General features: G+C 35.6%; 1 protein-coding gene across 1 annotated transcript; it reads left to right on the top strand.

Moving 5' to 3' along the window:
- The first annotated feature begins 2,883 nt into the window (after nt 1–2,883).
- On the top strand, nt 2,884–9,742 carry LOC128548708 (vesicle-trafficking protein SEC22b-like). The gene is made up of 5 exons (XM_053524076.1): nt 2,884–2,907; nt 4,447–4,562; nt 7,485–7,645; nt 8,594–8,740; nt 9,588–9,742. The coding sequence occupies exons 1-5, from the start codon at nt 2,884–2,886 to the stop codon at nt 9,740–9,742; spliced, it is 603 nt and encodes a 200-aa protein (XP_053380051.1).
- Nucleotides 9,743–20,547: the final 10,805 nt, after the last annotated feature.

Here is a 20,547-nt window from a genome sequence, read left to right as displayed (position 1 = left end):
GACCTTTTATCCTACGGCCGCAAAATTAATGGACCTTCCATTGCCTACATGCAATGTGCCTGCCATGTTTGAGACTCGAAGTCAAGGCATTCTGAAGAGTTACTAACAGTTACTGTGACCTTGACCTTATATCCACTGACCTCAAAATCATTAGGTGTTATCTACTGGAAATAAGCAATGTGTCACAAATACAACAATATTATACGAGCCATGGCATGGATCCAGACCAGATACGCATCCGCGAAGTCTGGTCAGGATCCATGTTGTTTGCTAACACTTTTTCTAATTGCAATAAATAGGATTTGAAAGCAAACAGCATGGATCCTGACCAGACTTCGCGGATGCGCAGGCTGGTCTGGATCCATGCTGGTTGCAAATGCACTATGTTGGTTTTCTCATGGCACTGCTCAATTATTACACTTTCTATGTTCTCTGACCGGACAGAACTCTAGTGTATCCATGCTGGACAGATTGGCATCAAGGTCCACTGGTAGCCATAGTTCAACCTGCTTCTCTAAGTTGTACGACTGGCCTAAAACAATTAATTCACATTTGAAGAAGTTCTACATTACATTATGTATTTTCAAAACACAATTAAGTCTACTCCAGATGATGTGTGAGGCAATTACACAAAGAGAAACTTAATGTACATTTCTATGATTTACATTCGAGTGATATATTTGCAGCCATTATGCTACAAAATTAGCACGGGAAAGTCAACGGTCCTTTCAGCTTGTCCATTTTCCTTCAACTGCTTTAGTCCTATATCTGTTACTGGTATCATTTTCCAACAAAATTTTAAAACATTTCATGATCTTTTTTTATCATCAACTTTTGTGAATTACTCTTTAGTTTCTGCTGGATTGGGATGAAATCTTGAAGCTTATTTGAATCACTCTCAAGTCTGCTTCCTGGAAAAATCAGTACTTGTGTCATATGAGGTGTGGTCATTATCCCAGTGGGGCTCGAACAAATGATGGTCGGGGTTGAGCAGCTGGTTACCTTCACCTCTACACCACCACTCTCCTTTTACTCCCTGTTTTCTGTAGTCTTCACTCACAACTATATTTGTAAATTAACCTGGTCTATTTACTTGTAAACTAACCTGGTCCTAATTTTAATATTCTAGCTTATTTACTCGTGAACTAACCTGGTCTGACTTTAACTTAATATATATATATATATATGGTATTAACAATTCAACATCCTTTTCTAATCCAAATTGTGCATCCGAAATAGTAGCATTACTTTCACAAAATGACTCAAAACGTTTATTTATTGGTTTTAAATATCTAAGAGAATCAACAAACACGAGTTATGCCTCTGTAGTTATTAACATCATTGACGGAACCTTTTTTGTGGAGGGGAACAGGCCAAAGCAACCAATGAAAAAAAAAAGTTTTCCACTTCACTGTAAAAGAATATTTATTGGTTTAACAGATACAAGGATTAATCTGTCTTATTAATTGATATATAACAAGCCTAAGCTAACTGACCTATTCCTTGCCGCACCGAAATGGAAGGAATTTTGAAGTCATACCTAACAACAGCTGTCACTAATGGTGACAAATGCTCCCGCAGCACCTTAACCTTCGGCCTGGTGACTCCAAAGTCAGTACAGGTGGTGTACTCAATAAGTACTATCAGCATGTCAAATTTAAAGGTCCTGGGTGAAGTGGGTCGCGAGTAAAGTGCCTTCATGCAAAAAGATAACGTTGGCCCCTATGACCTTGACCTTTAAACTGGTGCCTACAAAGTCAGTAGGAGTAGTGTACTCAATTAGTACTATCAGCATGTGAAGTTTGAAGGTCCTGGGTGCAGTGTTTTGCGAGTAAAGGGCCTTCATGCAAAAAGATAAAGTTGGCCCTTGCGACCTTGAACTTTGACCTGGTGACCCCAAAGTCAGTAGAGGTGTACTCAATAAGTACTATCAGCATGTGAATATTGAAGGTCCTGGGTGCAGTGGCTCGCGAGTAAAGTGCCTTCATGCAAAAAGATAACGTTGACCCCTGTCACCTTGACCTTTGACCTGGTGACGCCAAAGTCAGTAGGGGTGATGTACTCAATAAGTACTATCAGCATATAAGGTTTACAGGAACTGGGTGCAGTGGTTCACGAGTAAAGTGCCTTCATGCAAAAAGTTAACGTTGTGACGAACGAACGAAATAACTAACTACATAACTAACTAACGAAAGGACGGACACTTGAAAACTAATATGCCTCACTTCGGGGGCATAAAAATTGCTCACCTACACCTTAAAGGTGCCACTTCACTGTAAAAGAATATCTATTAATTTAATACATGTTGTAACAGCAGTCATTGTTCACTTACAATATTGTCATATTAGAAATTTGTATATATGTATATTAGAAATGCTCACCTAAACTACACCTTAAAGGTACCACTTCACTGTAAAAGAATAAATTATTTTGTTTAACAGATACAAGGATTAATTTGTCTCATTGATTAATACATAACAAGCCTAAGTTAACTGACTTCAGTTGAATTCCTCCCCGCACCGAGTGCGCATATAACACAATTCAACATCGGCACGCATGAAGAAACACCTCCGCGGCGCCCGAACTAGTACAAAACGCGCTACGGTCCGAGTGGTGGAATTCCATCGCGGCGCCCGAACTAGTACAAAACGCGCTACGGTCCGAGTGGAGGAATATCCCTTGCCGCACCGTAATGCGCACAGACCGCATCAAGGGATTCCTCCGCGGCGCCCGAACTAGTACAAAACGCGCTACGGTCCGACTGATGGAGTTCCACCGCGGCGCCCGAACTAGTACAAAACGCGCTACGGTCCGAGTGGAGGTGTTCTTGCCGCACCGAAATGGAAGGAATTCTGAAGTCATACCTAAAAATCTGGCTGAGGCATGGCAACTGCAAAGCATGATCATGTATGTGGCAGGCTCGAAGCAAATTATCATTTGATAAATCGGAGCTCCTTTAACTTTAAATAAAATGTTTGGATTTCTCCATTGGCATGTATATATTAACTCACCGTCCCCATTCTATTTTGTAGACTGGCATTATAAATATATTTCTAAATGCCAGGTTGTCAAAGTTGATTCAATCAACACCAAATTCAATTAAATCAACACTAATCTAAATTCAGTTGCATAAGATTTAATAACAGGTGTCATAAACCTTAAAGCAATATACAACTCTTTTACTGGAACATAGAAAGAGACTTGTTTCCTACGAAATCAGCACAAATTGTTTTGTTGAAAGCGTTTTCAAACCATTTACTATTGATCATGCTACTATTCCAAAAGTACTGCATAATGAAGTTACTTCATCAAACTACAAAAGTGTTAGTAATCAAGGGTATGACTTTGCAGCAGCACCGATCCCAAGTTGGAGAAATGAAACTTTCTGTTTTACAAATATGTTTTTATTAGACTTATTGAAATTCAAAATTTAATGGAAAAAATATTTAGGTTCCTGAATGATCTATAAATATTAAAGTAATTGTCATTGTAATTATTTCTTTTGATATGTTTGTATGTGTGACTGGTATAATTATGCACATTATTTTTATTTGCATGTCAGTTGACAAATGGATTGATGTCACTTTCATATTTGAACATGTCACTTCTTCCAGACCATTTTGACATGCTAGTAAATTAATAATTTCCTGTGTAATCAGACAAAAACTTTAAAAATGTATACCATAGGAACAGCAGATAATAAAATCTAGTAAATGAACATAGTATCTTGATGTAGATAATAAAATCTACTAAATGAACATAGTATCTGGATATGTTTTATTTGAAAAAAAAACATAACAATCCATACTGCGTCGCTAGGTTCTACTTCCAACTATGCAATATGTCGCATTATCGGTTTCTCAGTAACGGAAGTGACGTCATGCTGACCTGATCAATATGCAGGAAGATAAAAGCTGATAAAATATCTCAGAGTCTAGTAGGTTTGTCAAAAAATGGACGTGTTTAGCTATCCTGTACAGTCCTGGTCAGTCTTGGACCATTAAACAATGTCATATTGCTTTGAAACCTTGTAGGATGGTTCAAATAATCATTTTACATCCATACAGTGAGTCCTTGCCCACTAGTGCCATTGACCTTGAAGAAATCATCTTTTGAATAGATTTGAAACTTTGGAAGATGATTTTAAAACTCATTTTGCACATATTTCATGAGTCAAAGCTCATGTGGGCGAGACACTTTCAGGTGGTGGCCTTGTTAAAAAGATCTGTCTGCTGAACAACAACTGTATAGATGGTCTGAATGAATTTTTGTGGGGGCCCTGAGAGTTCAAGAGAACGAAGTTTAGCTTTTTATTAAAGACAGTAGGGAAGACAACAGATAAGCAGTGGAGAAATATGTACTGTTTTTTTTTTTTTTAAATAGTTAGATACAGAATATAGCCTTTGACGTTTGTAAGTTTGCAAAGATCATGCTGTTATATTTCAGGCTGGGAGAAGTATGATGGAGTTTCAGAACCAAGCAAAGCAGTTGTTTCGTAAGATTTCAGCAGACCCGCAACCCCCAACTAGATGTAGCCTTGAATCGGGACCATATATATTCCAGTGAGTCTTGTCCACTAATGATATATCTTCTAGTTTATATTATCTGATATTGCATTATATGCCTTATTATATTGTCATGTATATAACATAGTTTAAACTTAAACCCCATGATAATGTTAACAATACTAGGTCGGTTTTGTTGGCTATGTCTTGGTTATAGAGTATTCAGTAAAGGTATTTATTTGCTGTTGAGTGTAAATAGAGGGCTTTTTCACATACAACTGCAGCAAACAATTCAAAAAGAACTTCCCAATCTAAAATGGACATATTTCAAAATTTGTGAGTTAAAGTTTTCAAAATATTTCTTGTTCAGCTTTTACTACTAGTAGCTCACCAAGACACAACATGCTTTTGTGATCATTCCCTGTCTAGCATCAATTTATCTACATTGTGTTCATCATCTTCTCAGAGACTAAGATTGTAGATTTAGATTTGTCAAAAAAAAAAAAAGCATGACAACTAGGGAGCATAATCATTCATATGTTTTACTGGAAACTTTTCTAATCTGCATGCTTGATTTGGAATTCTGATATGCTTGTCTCTGTTAAAACACTCTTACGCTAGAATGACGTCACGTCAACAATAGTTACATGCGGTGACGTCAATGTTTTTGTTGCAACCAAGAAAGAGCGCTTCTATATTTTATCTACTGTTTCAGATTAAGGGCATATTAGAATCGGAATAATTTATAGCAAAACTGTGTTTTAACACTATTTATACACTCGGGCGGTGATACGTCAAGAAACATTGCTTGGAGGATTTGTAACATTTCTGTGTACATATACACAATTTTACCTAAAATTATGCTGCACAAGTGATTTCTTCTGTAAAATCGGCATTGTTAAAATGATAAAAATGCAAAGTATGCTTTATTCTATCTTTTGCAGATTATTTGTTATTTATGACAGACATTGACGGAAATTATTATTATACTTGCAGTCAGGGGTGTAACTGTTTTAAGTTATGTAACCTATTTCAGTTACTTTTTCAAGCATCTTATAACCTGTATTAGTTATAAAATGTAGTTAACTCAGGTAAGTTATTCAAAAAAAGTCTTTTTGCTGTTCTCACAAAGTGACCTTTAAAGTGAAATTAGTAGCAAACCGTGGTTAAGCAAATTCTCTTTTAGTCTGAGCATGACCTGATAAGCATAATGGGATATTAAGAGTTTTATAGCTTTAAAACTTTTGCATAAAACTTTATCAGCCTTGCGTAAATATTTTTACTGCATAGCTGGAAAGGTAAAAGGTCAAGGATTCAGAAAATAATTGCATTTGTCTCATTCAAAATGAGGAATTGGCACAGGAGGGCTTTGTAATATTTTACGAGAACTGAAATAAGTTATGAAAGTTTAAGCAATAACTCAAACAGGTTATAAACTGCGATAACTTAAAACAGTTACACCCCTGACTGACTTGATATATGTAAAAGAAAGTACCGTATAAGTACTTTCTGCGGGAACTTTATTTCTGCATTTTCTGCGGAAGACAATAAGACCCCAGATATAAAATCCGCAGAAAATTTCGTCCTGACATGCCATGATACGACGATACAAGCCGTCATTATAATCCGGTTAAGTATAAGACAATGTCTGATAGCGTTATCGGCTTTTGTCCCACATGTAGCTGAGTACTGATGAAGTAAGTTGAAAATTTAGTATTAATGGTAATATATAAGAACCATTTTATTATTGTTTTGGTGTGGCAATTGTTTTGCTGTTTAATAAACCATAATAAAAAATATTGAATTTGTTTTGATTTTCGTTCACCATTTAGCAGTCAGCTGTCAGTTTCATTTTCTTTAATTATGTGCATGACAAACAAAATCCATTGTATCCTTTGTGTCTATTGTCAACCGGTCTGTCTGGCGATGTTACCGTTATTTGTATGGGACTTGAAAAAGGCATGTTTAACAAAAATTATCACACAGTTACAATGCACAGATGGGAATGTTTGCAAAATATAGATTCGGGCATATTTCGTGTCTGTTTGGCATGATCGTATTCATAAAATGACCGTTTCTCCTTGCATTTAATCATTAACATTATGTGATGATGACGATGTTTCATCAGTATCAGTCAACTTTTATTTTCAAACCGGAAGCCAAAATAACTGTCAAAATAACAACAAAATATGTACCTGTCTATTTGAAATTAATAAAACAACCGTAGAATACAGAACTGCAGAAATAAATTGCTTCAACGTGAGAAGAAAGACACCACAGAAATAATGTACGCAGAAATTTAATACCACCTCATTTTTTTAAAAATTGCAGAATATTCAGCCCGCAGAAATAAGTACCTGTACGGTATGTGTACTATTACTGAGATATTATTGTTATATATTTTTGCTATGTTTTCAGCTACTACATAGAGAGAGGAGTGTGTTATTTAGTGCTATGTTATATTTTCAGCTACTACATAGAGAGAGGAAGGTGTTATTTAGTGCTATGTTATATTTTCAGCTACTACATAGAGAGAGGAATGTGTTATTTAGTGCTATGTTATATTTTCAGCTACTACATAGAGAGAGGAGTATGTTATTTAGTGCTTTGTTATATTTTCAGCTACTACATAGAGAGAGGAATGTGTTATTTAGTGCTATGTTATATTTTCAGCTACTACATAGAGAGAGGAATGTGTTATTTAGTGCTATGTTATATTTTCAGCTACTACATAGAGAGAGGAGTATGTTATTTAGTGCTTTGTTATGTTTTCAGCTACTACATAGAGAGAGGAATGTGTTATTTAGTGCTTTGTTATATTTTCAGCTACTACATAGAGAGAGGAATGTGTTATTTAGTGCTATGTTACATTTTCAGCTACTACATAGAGAGAGGAGTATGTTATTTAGTGCTATGTTAAATTTTCATCTACTACATAGAGAGAGGAGTGTGTTATTTAGTGCTATGTTATATTTTCAGCTACTACATAGAGAGAGGAGTGTGTTATTTAGTGCTATGTGATAAAACATTCTCAAAGAGACTTGCATACTCATTTCTCGAGGATCTTCAAACAGAATTCGCATCAAATTACGGTTTTAAGGTTGAAACTGTGTCTAGACCATACAGCTTTATAGAATTTGGTAAGTTTTTCTTCTTTGTAATATTTTACCTCAATGATTTTTCTTTTGTTGAGATTATTTCCATTTTAGCATCTCCCAAACCATAGGTTTAGGGTAAGCTGTTGTGATGGTGCTCTGTCTGGTGTCTGCTGTCAGAGTTCTGGTGTAAGCTTTTTACCTTAACCCTTACCCTGCTGAATTATTATAATGGACTTGTCCATCTTTCAATTTGGACAGTACTGTTATCTGTCAAAAGGGCTGTTTACCAAAAAGATGCTGATTGAATGGCCAACAGTGCATATCATGATCAGACTGCACAAATGTGCAGGCTGATCATGATCTACACTGGTAGGAAAGGCAGAATCAATTGTGTCCAGCATGATAAAGGTTAAGCTACTTTTTCTTATGAAGAACATGATGGATCTTCACCAAACTCAGTCAGAAGCATCTTGGCATTGATCTCTCTCATTTTCACTCAGATGGTTCCACTTTGCCTGATTTAGGGCCTACTGGAGCTAAAAATAGAAGACCTTTAAAAAATCTTTTCTCATGAATCACTCAATGGATCTTCACCAAACCTAGTCTGTAATACTCTGGTAAGGTCCTCTCATAATTTTGTTCAAGTGATTCAACTTGTAGTTTTTAAGTTAACAATGGTTAAAAATAGAAAAAAAAGTCTTGTATTATGACACATACAAAGTTCAACAATCACAATCAGAGTGAGTGACTTAGGGCCACCATGGCTGTCTTGATAGATATTTACACTAGCTCCTCTGTAATATCTGTACGTTATCATGTTCTAGTTACTTGTGTTTTTGAGTAATGAGTTTTGTCCTTAAAAAGTTTTCTTCTTGTTCATTTCAGCCTTTAAATTCTCTTTACGTATCTCCATATTTTGATTTTGACCTCACTGATCTACTGTTGAAAAATGTGTCCATTGTGCATTAAATGGTGTATACATCATTACAGATACCTACATACAAAAAGTTCGGAAGAACTACATGGACTCAAGAGCCAGGAAAAATCTTTCCTCGATAAACACAGAATTGCAGGATGTTCAGAGAATTATGGTACAGAATATAGATGATGTTTTACAGAGAGGAGATTCCCTGTCAGGTATGCTGTGATAACTTAATTTTAAGATTTAGCCTACCTGTTTAGCACAATATAGAACACAAATCTTTGGATCATGGGGTCTTAAATTTAATCACCAGGCAAGATGTATGTTCGCTATGATAATTTGATAGAAGACTGTATGTCTGAAATCATTGTTGCTCCACCTCTGATTATTGTCGATAAAATCACAGTTAATCATGGAGAACAGGTATACTAAGTGATGGTACAAAATTCAGGAACATGGGTTACTTTGAATGCCTGTTACATGACAGAAATACTTGAATGTACTGTTGAAAAACTGGGTTATGATATATTTTTGGTAACAACTTACATCTTTAGAACTGACATCTGGCATCACAATCGTTATAGCATCTGTAATATATATACCCTGGTCCTAGATCTTGCTGAAAATTGCCTTTACCATGAAACAAATCACGTCATGATATGGTTGATCCAAACTTTTAATATGGTTAATTTATTTCTATCCACCTGCTGTTAAACTAATTTAGGTATCTTACAGTTAAAGGGTAAGATCAGACTGATACAGAATTTGGGCAAAATTGTATTCTTTAGGAGACCGTTCAAGTTTTGCCTATTGAACAGTTACAGTATTAGCTTTTAGCTTAATTTCATGTTATTGTTTAAGAATCAGAATCTGAATTAGTGTACAATGAAAAGTTTTTCAACAGTCACATCATGGAACATTTATTCAGGATATGACAACATCTGCATCTTTCAATAAAAGATAATAACTCTCTATCTCTGCAGGTTTTATAGGTATCAGAAAAATGAGCACTTATAATTTAGCCATATTTAGTAACATGGATATGTTATTTTTAAATTTCAGTATTGGACACCAAGGCCAGCAATTTATCTACGTTGTCATCAAAGTATAAAAAGGATGCCAAATATTTAAATTTACGTGCATCGTATGCTAAAATAGCTGCAATAGTTGCCGTGGTAGTTGTGTTCCTTCTATTTATTAGGTATTGGATTTTATGAGTTGAAAAAACTATGTGAATTTTTGAAACTAGAACATGACTTTTTTTGTGGAAGATGTACATATACATTGGACTGTCTGTTTATGCTGAAGTTTTTTCAGTATGCAAGCCATGTGTTTAATACTGCATTGCAAGAAAAAGTGCTTGTTGCTAGAAAACAACTTTTTTGCTTTTCTGAAATTATTTTCCTGTAATTGAATTTTGAAATTTTAAGTTTTATCTGCTTTCAGTCCAAGGCATTTCATTTTTCATGGAAAAATATGTAATTATTTTGATAACAGCAGTTTTGATGAAAATAGTATGAGGAAGATCCTCTATTTAGACATTAGGCATTTTTAGCTCGACTTTACAAAGAAAAAGTATAGCTATTGCACTTGCCCCGGTGTCAGCATAGTCGTCGCTATTTGTTAAAGTTTTTGATAAAGTCAAATATCTCTGTTGCTATCAAAGATATTGACTTGAAACTTAAAGTAGCTATTTACTATTAAAGTCTACACCAGGAGAAACAATCCCAATAACTCTGATTTGAATTTTTACAGTTATGTCCTTTTTTAACTTAGCATTTTTTGGTTGAAGTTTTATTAAGCTTTTACTGGCAAAGCTCTAATTCAAGGTCAAGCACTGAGCAAAGTCGAGCCTGCTATCTTACAGACAGCTCTTGTTTAACTGTACAGTTGTATAAGAAGATGTACATTTTAGCAAATTTATTACAATGTCATGTAAATGTTAAAATTTCAGTTTATGAGTTCTTTTCAAATATGTATATTAGAGTACATATCTTTCACAAAAATCAAAAAGAATCAGACTTTACAGAGTTACATTATTGCTCTGCAGATTTTGAAAATTTGAATATTTCATTGAAAGATAAACGACAACGTTATGAACAGGAAGGGTTTAGAAACAGATATAAATTTTTTGGAAAGCAAAAAATTAATCAAACTATTTTTGTCTAGTCAGTTGCATATATATAACATTTTTAATATGGCCCAAAATATTTTGTAATTGTAATCGTATTTAGACTTGATAAGCTGAAATGTAAAGCTCAGTATGCCTGAACTTCAGACGTAGTACAGGGTTGTTGAAAATCCTGTAAAAATAGCAAAATTGATATACAGAGATGTAACAAAGTGCTAATATTCTCATGTTTGCCAAGGCTCATTTGATGGAGAAAACTTTTTATCTTCAAGAAAGTTCCAATATACATTGTAGATCTACCATGGAAGGAATGCTTTTCATGTTTACTTGATTTTACTTCCTGGGATTTTAGCTGTAGAGGTAGCTTCTATGTCTGACCTTGACACATGTTTGATGTTTGTATTTCTGTGTTATTTTACTGGAATGAAAATCTTAAGATAAGATGAGATCGCAGATTTAACACTTTCCATGGGGAGATAACTCTTCCTTAACCCTTACCATGCTAAATTTCTATAATGAACTTGTCCATCTTACAATTTGGACAGTACCATTAGCTGTTAAAAGGGATGAACACCAAACAGATACTGTCTGAATGGCAAACAGTGCAGATCATGATCAGACTGCATAGATGTGCAGGCTGATCATGATCTACACAGGTCGCAAAGGCAGAATCAGTCGTGCCCAGCATGATAAGGGTTAACTTATCATAAAGTTTGCAATATTTAATTGTTCATCTTTTCAGAATAAATAAAACTGCTTCATAGAAACTTGGAGAAGACATGATTTCTTTTTTGTTTACTTTGAATTTTGTTGCTTTCGATGAAAGTTTCTGAAAATATCAGGAAATATAATTGTTCATTTTGAAGCTGTTAAAACATTTTTGTCATGTGTAATGTCGTAAAGCATTCTGGTAGAGAGCTCCATTCAAATGTAATATTAACATGCAAATATTTATTTCAAAATAAAAATTGATTATACATGTATTTTAGTTAGTTTTTCTTGTCCAACATAAAACGTGATCGAAAGGTTTTAAAGGTAATGGTGTTGTACGTAGTTATTATTCATCAACATAATTCTTTTCTACTCAGTTCACTCTGCATGCATAATGTAAAAGAACTGATATGAAAAACATCTGTATCACCTTATTTGAAATAAATATGATGCACCTGAACATGAAGTGATCAGTTTTTAGGATTGTTGGACATCTGTCTGTCACTTGGTCTGTAGTATCATATTAAAGTCTCCCAATTCTTTTTCAAATTGGGACAAGTGGTCCCATTTAGGGTTTGCTAATGTTCCCCGTGACGATTTGATAAAAGGCATTCTGTCTGAAATCTCTGATTCATGCGAGGAAGTTTGCAGTTACCTGAGGAGAACATGTTTGTAAAGGTACAGAGTCCAGGAACACTGGTTAGGTTAACTTCCCGCCGTTACCTAACAGAGTACAGAGTCCAGGAACACTGGTTAGGTTAACTTCCCGCCGTTACCTAACAGAAATACTTTTGAAAAACGGTGTTGAACCCAAAACAAAACAAAAAAACTGGATATTCATCAAAATTTATTTAAGTCTTCTCTAAAGTTTCAAAAAGCAAAGGAGCTCGATCCCATTTAGGGGTCACTAGAGCTTAAAAGATAAATGCCTATGGATAACTTCTCATTGACCACTAAATTGGTCTTCATCAAACTTGGTCAATAGCATAATTATTAGGTTATCGCAGATCTTTTTCAAAAAGGGATCGCTAGAAATATGTTAACTTTTGATAAACCCCTTGATGAATCTTTATCAAACTTGGTCTCCAGCATCTTTATAAGGTCCTCTTCCAAGTTTATTCAAAAGAAATCTCTGGCCCCTTTAGAGGTCGTTAGAGTAAAAATTGAAAACCTTTCAATTACTTCTTGTTATGGACTGCTTGGGTGATCTTCATGAAACGTGGACTATAGCATTATTGTAAATTCCTCTCCCAAATTTGTGCAAATGGTGGCGTTTGACTTCTTTAAAGGGCCACTTGTTTCTGCTAAACATAGTTGTTACAATTCATGATTCAGTGTGTCATAAATGTATACAAGGCCAAACAGTGAACATCAAGTGAGTGACTTGGCCTATGGCCCTCTTGTTTCTAAAATTGGCTCATGTTGAGCTTTAAGGCTTGTTGGGTGTCTGTCCTGCTGCTGTCCACAATTTCTTCAAAGAACGTCTAGTAAACCGCAAAAGCCAATTTCAACCAGCTAGCACCCTTAGCTCAATAAGTTTTTTACTGATTATGGATTGCATGGTGAGTTCAAACCGAAGGCCCAACCTCTGATTCATGGGGAGTTTGCTAAAATCAGGTAGTTTCTGGTTCAGAATTAAAGAACTCCGGTTACGTTGAAAGCTCGCCGTAACAATAACTGAAATACTGTTGGGCGCTAAACCTAAAATAAACAAACAAAAATGACCCCAGATTAATTCGCAACTGTTTAAAAGTATCGCGGGTGGCTTTCATAGGAAGATATACTAAAGTGGAGTGTGGTAGGACGAAGTAGCATGTACTTAAATCTTTGTGTTCGAGAGTTTGTTAAAGCAGATTTATATTCAAAGATGTTAAGACTAATATCGCTGTTTTAATATCTTTTTATTTACACTGTAATCGAGGACTTTCTTATAAATGCTGTGGTATGTGTCCTATATAGAATGTGATGTTATATATTTTCTGTATTGTTTTCATGCTACATGTAATTGATACCAGTGTGATAAGAGTATGTCTTGACACATTTCTCAGGGCCAAGTCTTCAAGTTCAAGATCACAGAGCTAAGTCCTGTTTTTTTTTGTCTTGGTCATACATGTATCTTTGCCCAAGTCAGCATTTATGTTTTTCATTCTGAACACAACATTCGTGATATAGGATGTCATACATATATTCAAGGTGTTGTAGTCAAGGTCATGTGATTGACCTAGGGCCATTATGACACTCTTGTTTTTGATTCCTCATAACATGGACACATGAGCTAACTTGCACAAATAAATATTCTAATAGATTGTTTATTACTTTGATATTAGATCCTTTCTAAGGGACGCATTATATCAAATACGGTCCAATTTGTTTCTGGAAAATCGTTTAGTTTACTTTTGTTCAAGTTAATGCACGGAACACGACAACAGTACTAATTTCAACGTTTAGCAACTACTAAATTAGTCTAATATGTTATGTACGACAATTTATGAAAAGACAGCATTTGTACGCAAAAATGAGATATATATATAGCAATGTAATATTTGTCTTTGAAAAGCAATGACAAAGGCTTAATTCTGTATTATCCAGAACAATGAATACACTATTACTTTTCGTTTATTAAATTGTGCAGAACTATGTTATGAAGAACCATGCTTAAAATTGTTCATTCACATATTCAAATGTAATAAATTTCATTCAAACATCACAAACATGTAATAGCCCAGCCAATACCTAGACATGTTCCAAACTAGATCTGGCCTTTTGAATCGAATTATAGTCACATATTTATAAAACAATGCAAATTCACAACTGTACCCAGGCATTGTCTTGTAATTGAAAATGTGTCTCAAAATTCAAATTTTACTGGGCTTACTATTGATTAGCAATGAATGGAACTAGCTATGCCTTCGCAGTGCAGTGTAAACAAATAAAATGGAATAAGACAACAAAAAATTAAATGCAATTGCATTCAATTTTGTTTTCTCGAAAAGGCCAAGAAGAAGGTTACCAAATTTTCACGACCGCTTTTACAATAAAACAGAAACAGTAAAACAATTAATCCTATTTCACATGCGGCTTTCACTTTAAAGGTAATCACATACAATACACAAAGATATATACAGGCTTTGACAGTCTTGTCTACGGTGGCACAGAGGTGACATCCGCAACACTTTATTTATATTGTGGCCACAACATAGTAAATCGTGGCCACAATTTAGTAACTTGTGGCCACAAGTTACTAAATTGTGGCCACAACTTAGTAAATCGTGACCTCAACTTAGTAAATTGTGGCCACAATTTAGTAAATCGTGGCCTCAACTTAGTAAATTGTGGCCACAACTTAGTGACCACGACTTATTAGCCAATCGAAATAGATGGATAGACGGACGAATGAATAGATTGGATGGTACAGGGTCTACGTACCTACCTACTTATTTATTTGTTTGTACTTCCGTCCGTCTGTCTTCCCTTCCTGTATCACACTTCGCAGTGACGTAGACATTTTTGTGCGTTCATTTCGTATGGTTGCTGATTTCTGCCATTTTGCGTTATCTCCCCGCAACCCTGTCGAGCGAAAACACGAGATAACAAGTTAAAATGCGGGGACGAAGGTTGAAAACTCTCTATTTTCGCAGGGACGCGGAGCGAAAACACGATAATTACAATTTTTCTGGGTGAGAAGAAGTAACTGGTATGTCGGTGATGGGGAGCGAAAACACGATGATTAGCGCTGCTTTAACGTAGTGTTCTCAAACCGCGCCCCAAATTTCCACTTACTAAATCTCACCCCGCGATCTTGATAATTATCATGTTTCCGCTCCTCGCCCCCGCTATATAGCGAGTTATCACCCCGAACCCCTGCCATTATTAGTTGTAAATTTCAAGTGTTTTCGCCCGTCGGGGTCACCAGGCGATAAATTGCTATTAAAAGTTTAAGCAGCGCTAATTATCATGTTTTCGCCCCGCGCCCCAGACATACCAGTTTCTTAATCTCCCTGGCGGGGTTTCGGCCTGCTTTCTCAACATTTGAACCTGTTTATTCTCGTGTTTTCTCGCGACGTGGCCACGAGGCGAAAATATAATTTAATAAGGCTAAAACGCGGAATGACAGAATTAGCCAATCGAAACGAATGTTTTTTCTCAGCTGCTGTATAGGAGTGCAAAATAGGAGCGCACAAAAGTGTGTACGTACCAGCAAATGTTAAACAGGAATAAAAGGTAGATATATGGATGGATCGACGGAAGGACGGACCGATGGACGGATGGATTGACGGACGGATGGATTGGATGGTACCTACCTATCTATTGTGCAATTTATTTGACCTGTCAAAACTTGGTCCCGGCTGTCATTATATTCTGATCAAGCCTAAATATGATTAATATGAAAGTCAGAAACATATTTTGACAGGTCAACTTAATAGTACAATACCTATTTATTTGTCTTTCTATCCGTCTGTCTATCTTCCATTCCTGTCTAACCCGTTGCAGGGACGTAGACACTTTTATGCACGTCCATTTTGTAAGGATGCTAAATTCTGCCAATTCGCGTTTTAGCCCAATTAAATTATATTTTCAGCCCGTGTGCCCGTCGAGCGAAAACACGAGAATTAGCAAGTTAAAATGTCGAGAACGCAGGCCGAAACCCCACAAGGGCGATTTAGTAACTGGTATGTCTGGGGCGCGGTGCAAAAATACGATAATTAGCACTGCTTATAAACGTTAAATAACGAGTTTTCGCCTGGTGACCGCGCCCAGCGAAAACACGTGAAATTTATAAGTTAAAATGGTGGGTGTTTGGGGTGATAACTCGCTATTTAGTGGGGGCAAGGTGTGGAAACATGATGTTTAACCAGATCGCGGGGTGACATTTGGTAACTGGATGCCCGGGCGCGGTTCGGAAATACTATGTTTAAGCAGCGCTAATTATCGTGTTTTCGCTCCCCAACCCTGACATACCAGCTACTAATTCACACCCCGTGACCCCGGTAATTATCGTGCTTTCGATCCGCTTCCCCACTCAATAGAGAGTTTTCAGCCTGCGTCCCCGCATTTAAATCGTTAAATCTCGTGTTTTCGCTCGAAAGGGTCGCAGGTAGATAGCGCAAAATGGCAGAAATCAGCAACCATACGAAATGGACGCATAAAATTCTACGTCACTGCAAAGGGTAAGACAGGAATGGAAGATATATAGACGGCCGGAAGTGCTGACAAATAAATAAGTAGGTAGGTATCATCCGATCTATTCATCTGTCCGTCCGTCTATCCATCTATTTATAGTTTCGATTGGCTGATATAAGTCGTGGTCATGAGTTATTATATTGTGGCCACAACTTATCAAATTGTGGCCACAATTTACTAAGTTGTGGCCACAAGTTACTAAATTTTGGCCACGATTTACTAAGTTGTGGCCACAACTTAGTAACTTGTGGCCACAATTTACTAAGTTGAAGCCACAAATTAATAAGTTGTGGCCACAATTTACTAAGTTGTGGCCACAAGTTACTAAATTTTGGCCACGATTTACTAAGTCGTGGCCACAATTTACTAAGTTGTGGCCACAATATAAATAGTGTTGCGGATGTCACCTCTGTGCAACCGTACTTGTCAGAATGTTCGGATACTCTCTGATAATACACAGAACAACACATTTGAAACTGTAAAATGTTTTTGGAACTTTCCTATATATATATATATATGTTTTTAAATTTTGTTTCATTCCCGACAAATTCATCTACTTCTCTCTTTATTGGCTCACTGTGAGGTCCAACCAAACTATTTTGTAGTACTTATCTTCCATCACGCTCCCTGTTTTGACTCATCAGTATGTAATTGATTTCTGTTCACATTCTGTCACAGTCATATAATACCTGTATTGAAGGAACGCATCTGGTCAACAGTGAAATATACAGTACGGTACAAGTTTCTGACCGACACCCTTACGACTTTACATGATAAATCCCCTACGTATGAAGTGTATAGACCGTTAGAAACCTAAGATGACAAGACACGCTGTCATTGGTTGTGGTAAAGTCTAAAGTCGTGATGTATGACAATCAGGGCTTTTCGTTCACTGCTCCCAAGCTTTGGAACTCCCTTCGCGTCAAGATTATGGAAGCTGACGAACTGGTTGCTTTTAAAAACCTGCTTAAATCCCAGTTCATTGTACAGCGTATCGCAAAATAACTGATAGATTTTTTTCCATATTAAAGTGTAGAACAGTATTTTATCCCAGTGTCAGGTAAGTTTTAATTTTTTGTATATGTTTGCCTTGTTTGGTTTTTTCTACTTTTTATATTTTTTTCATAATTTGTTAATAAAAAAGGCTACTTCCATTGTTTCTTTTGAATTCATTATTATTTGTATTTTTGGAAGTTATATCAAGACATGTAAAGCACATTTGAAAGTGTACATGTGCATGAAAAGAGTGTTATTTATAAATGTTGTATAATAATTTGTTATTTATGAATTTAACTTATAAGAGTGTATATATAGTTAATAGTCATTCTGTGGAATAACTGGTGATTGTTCTAAATCAAATTTATCGTTGCATTTCCCATAACAGCTAGAAATAATTTCACATTTTGTTTTGTCGTCAAAATAGATATTTCCATTCGTAACTGTTTTACCGGCGAACTCTCTTTTTATACTAAAATTAGTATTTGAGGCAAATTATGGACACCAAACGTTAGAAATGACATAGAATAAACGGTAAAAAAGAATGGTAAGAAAACATAAATACATTCATATATTTTATGTTAGAAATGCTTGGTCTGCCTTTTTGTCTAGTATTTTGTAATTTCTTTGGTTACTCATTTTATACTATATCTTTGCCAGTGTACTTACCAAATTTGTGGATGTGTGCATGTATTACAGCAACCTCTTTACTTTATTTACCTGAAATTGTTGGAATATTTAAGGGTGTATGTCAGTTTTTCTTTAAATAGTATCTGAGCACCGAAGTGCACACTGTGTTTAACCTTGCAAAAAGCCTATGAAAATAATCGAACTGTATATGAATATTGTAGATGTGCAAGTCATTGTGGAAATAATTTGGAGGAAATATCTTGTTTCGGAGGAATCATCTTATTTATTTGTAGTTCAGATTTGGGATTGTTTTTATATTTTGCTAGTAATGATTATTCTATTTTTTCAAAATGAAGACATTTTCGAAATATAACTGATTTGTCCAAGGTACACATACTAAAATGCAAAGAACCTGTTTTAAGTAGACATGCGAGTAAATGCATCTCTAGTATAAAAACCGTATAAAAGTCGATTTCATATAATTCGGATCTACATGGACTTCGAACTAAATAGACGGGCTATCTGAAACGTATATTAAATGTAGTTGTAACTTTGGTACATACGAGGTGTTGGTCAAGTCAAGTACTATACGCAAATATGTACATGATTTTTTTATAAAAGAAAGAAAATTATACTACAAGTCATTCGTGATCAAGAACATGTAATACGGAGAATGAACTGTCTTCTTCTTAATAACAATCTAGAACTGTGAACAGAATACAATTGAAAAGACAATCTTTTCAGAGTCCTGCGAAGTGGGGAGGACTGTTTATAATGTTGGCATACTAGTAACTTAAAGTCCAACCCATTGCTTTTTTTTCATTTCAATATACGATTAATTACTTTGAATGTTATGTATATATGTCGAAATGAAAATATGCAAAAAAAAAAAAAAAAAAAAAAAAAAAAAAATGATTAAACTAAGTCCCGCAAAGTGCCCGACAGGTACAGTCCTTGGATGGCTAGAGGACAGTACTTCATGTCGTTTTTCAAAGAAGAAGTTAGAAAATTAAATGTCCTTTTACGTCTCATGGCTCACTCTCCTAATTTTGTTTTTGAGTTTTGAAATAGTAGATTAATACATATAAATCAATAACATGTATACCTCTCTCACTATATAATGATTTTTCAAATAATTAATTCTGAAGAAAAAAATACAATTGAGCCGTGCCATGGGAAAACCAACATAGTGGCTTTGCGACCAGCCTGGATCCAGACCAGCCTGCGCATCCGCGCAGTCTGGTCAGGATCCATGCTGTTCGCTAACAGTTTCTTCTATTCCAATAGGCTTTAAAAGCGAACAGCATGGAGCCTGACCAGACTGCGCGGATGCGCAGGCTGGTCTGGATCCATGCTGGTCGCAAACCCACTATGTTGGTTTTCTCATGGCACGGCTCAGTCATGATTAAATCGATTAGAAGAGCCTTTGGAAGCATAGAATGCAACCAAGTGAAATAATAGCAGAGTCTGACTGGGTTTGACTGAGTCTGTTCATGGGAAGTTACCTCGAGTTATTATCAGTAAATAAATATGTGTGACTGGGTTTATAAACTCACGGGGTAGATTGTGCACTGTAGCAAAGACATCATTAAAGGAACGGAAAAGAAAGTGATTTTTATTGTATTGTGTTGTTTCATCTTTATATGGACTGCAAGTCAGTCACGAATCTTTTTTCTTGTCTGTAACCTTTACGAACATTGGACCACTAAGGTACTTTGATTTTTTTTTTTATTATATGATTACTGATTAACTCATGAAGAGTCTTTAACTACTCACAATTTATTGTTTAACTGAGAGTTAGAATAAACTTGACCTCCAAATAACTATAGCATATCTTCTAACCACAATCAGCCACTCTATAAGTTTTCCCGCTTGTGTTCTTTGGCTAACTATTTCCTAGTAATTATTCTGGAAACAACTCAAAAAACAAATAGGTGCGATCCCGACTTTTTTATCTAAATATTTGTAATGATCATGTACCGGCTTTGATCAATCATTGTCTGTAGACATGCGTGTAACGTCACTGAGTAGTGACATTTTCACTGTATATATCATGTGACCATACCCTTGACAAAGTAACAATCTAATCACCACAGACAATCATGTACGGAGTATATATGGAGTTTACAATAGTGGAAACATATTATCTATCGACCGGCTGACTAACAAATTGGTTGATCTTTGCAGAGCTGTAAACATGAGAGCATAAACTTAGGTAGGAACAAAGGTAGCTTTCTCGAATTTTATTTAGCGGTGCAAACGTTAAGGAAATAGTGATTTGATGCTGTTAAGATATGTTTGTTCTTTAATCTTACAAAATGCATACCTATAGAAAACTGGGAATTGAATACGGGCGCTTCCACACATTAAGCG

This window comes from Mercenaria mercenaria, chromosome 15 (genome assembly GCF_021730395.1).
Source record: "Mercenaria mercenaria strain notata chromosome 15, MADL_Memer_1, whole genome shotgun sequence".
Lineage (NCBI taxonomy): Eukaryota > Metazoa > Mollusca > Bivalvia > Venerida > Veneridae > Mercenaria > Mercenaria mercenaria.
Note: the sequence above shows the minus strand (reverse complement) of the source record. Positions and strands in the feature narration are given on the sequence as shown.

Excerpts from the sequence above, each read along its gene's own strand:
- LOC128548708 (XM_053524076.1), top strand. The coding sequence starts at position 2,884 with ATGGCAACTGCAAAGCATGATCAT. Across the intron at positions 2,908-4,446 it reads CAACTGCAAAGCATGATCAT|GCTGGGAGAAGTATGATGGA; the intron begins GTATGTGGCAGG and ends GTTATATTTCAG. Across the intron at positions 8,741-9,587 it reads GAGAGGAGATTCCCTGTCAG|TATTGGACACCAAGGCCAGC; the intron begins GTATGCTGTGAT and ends TTTAAATTTCAG.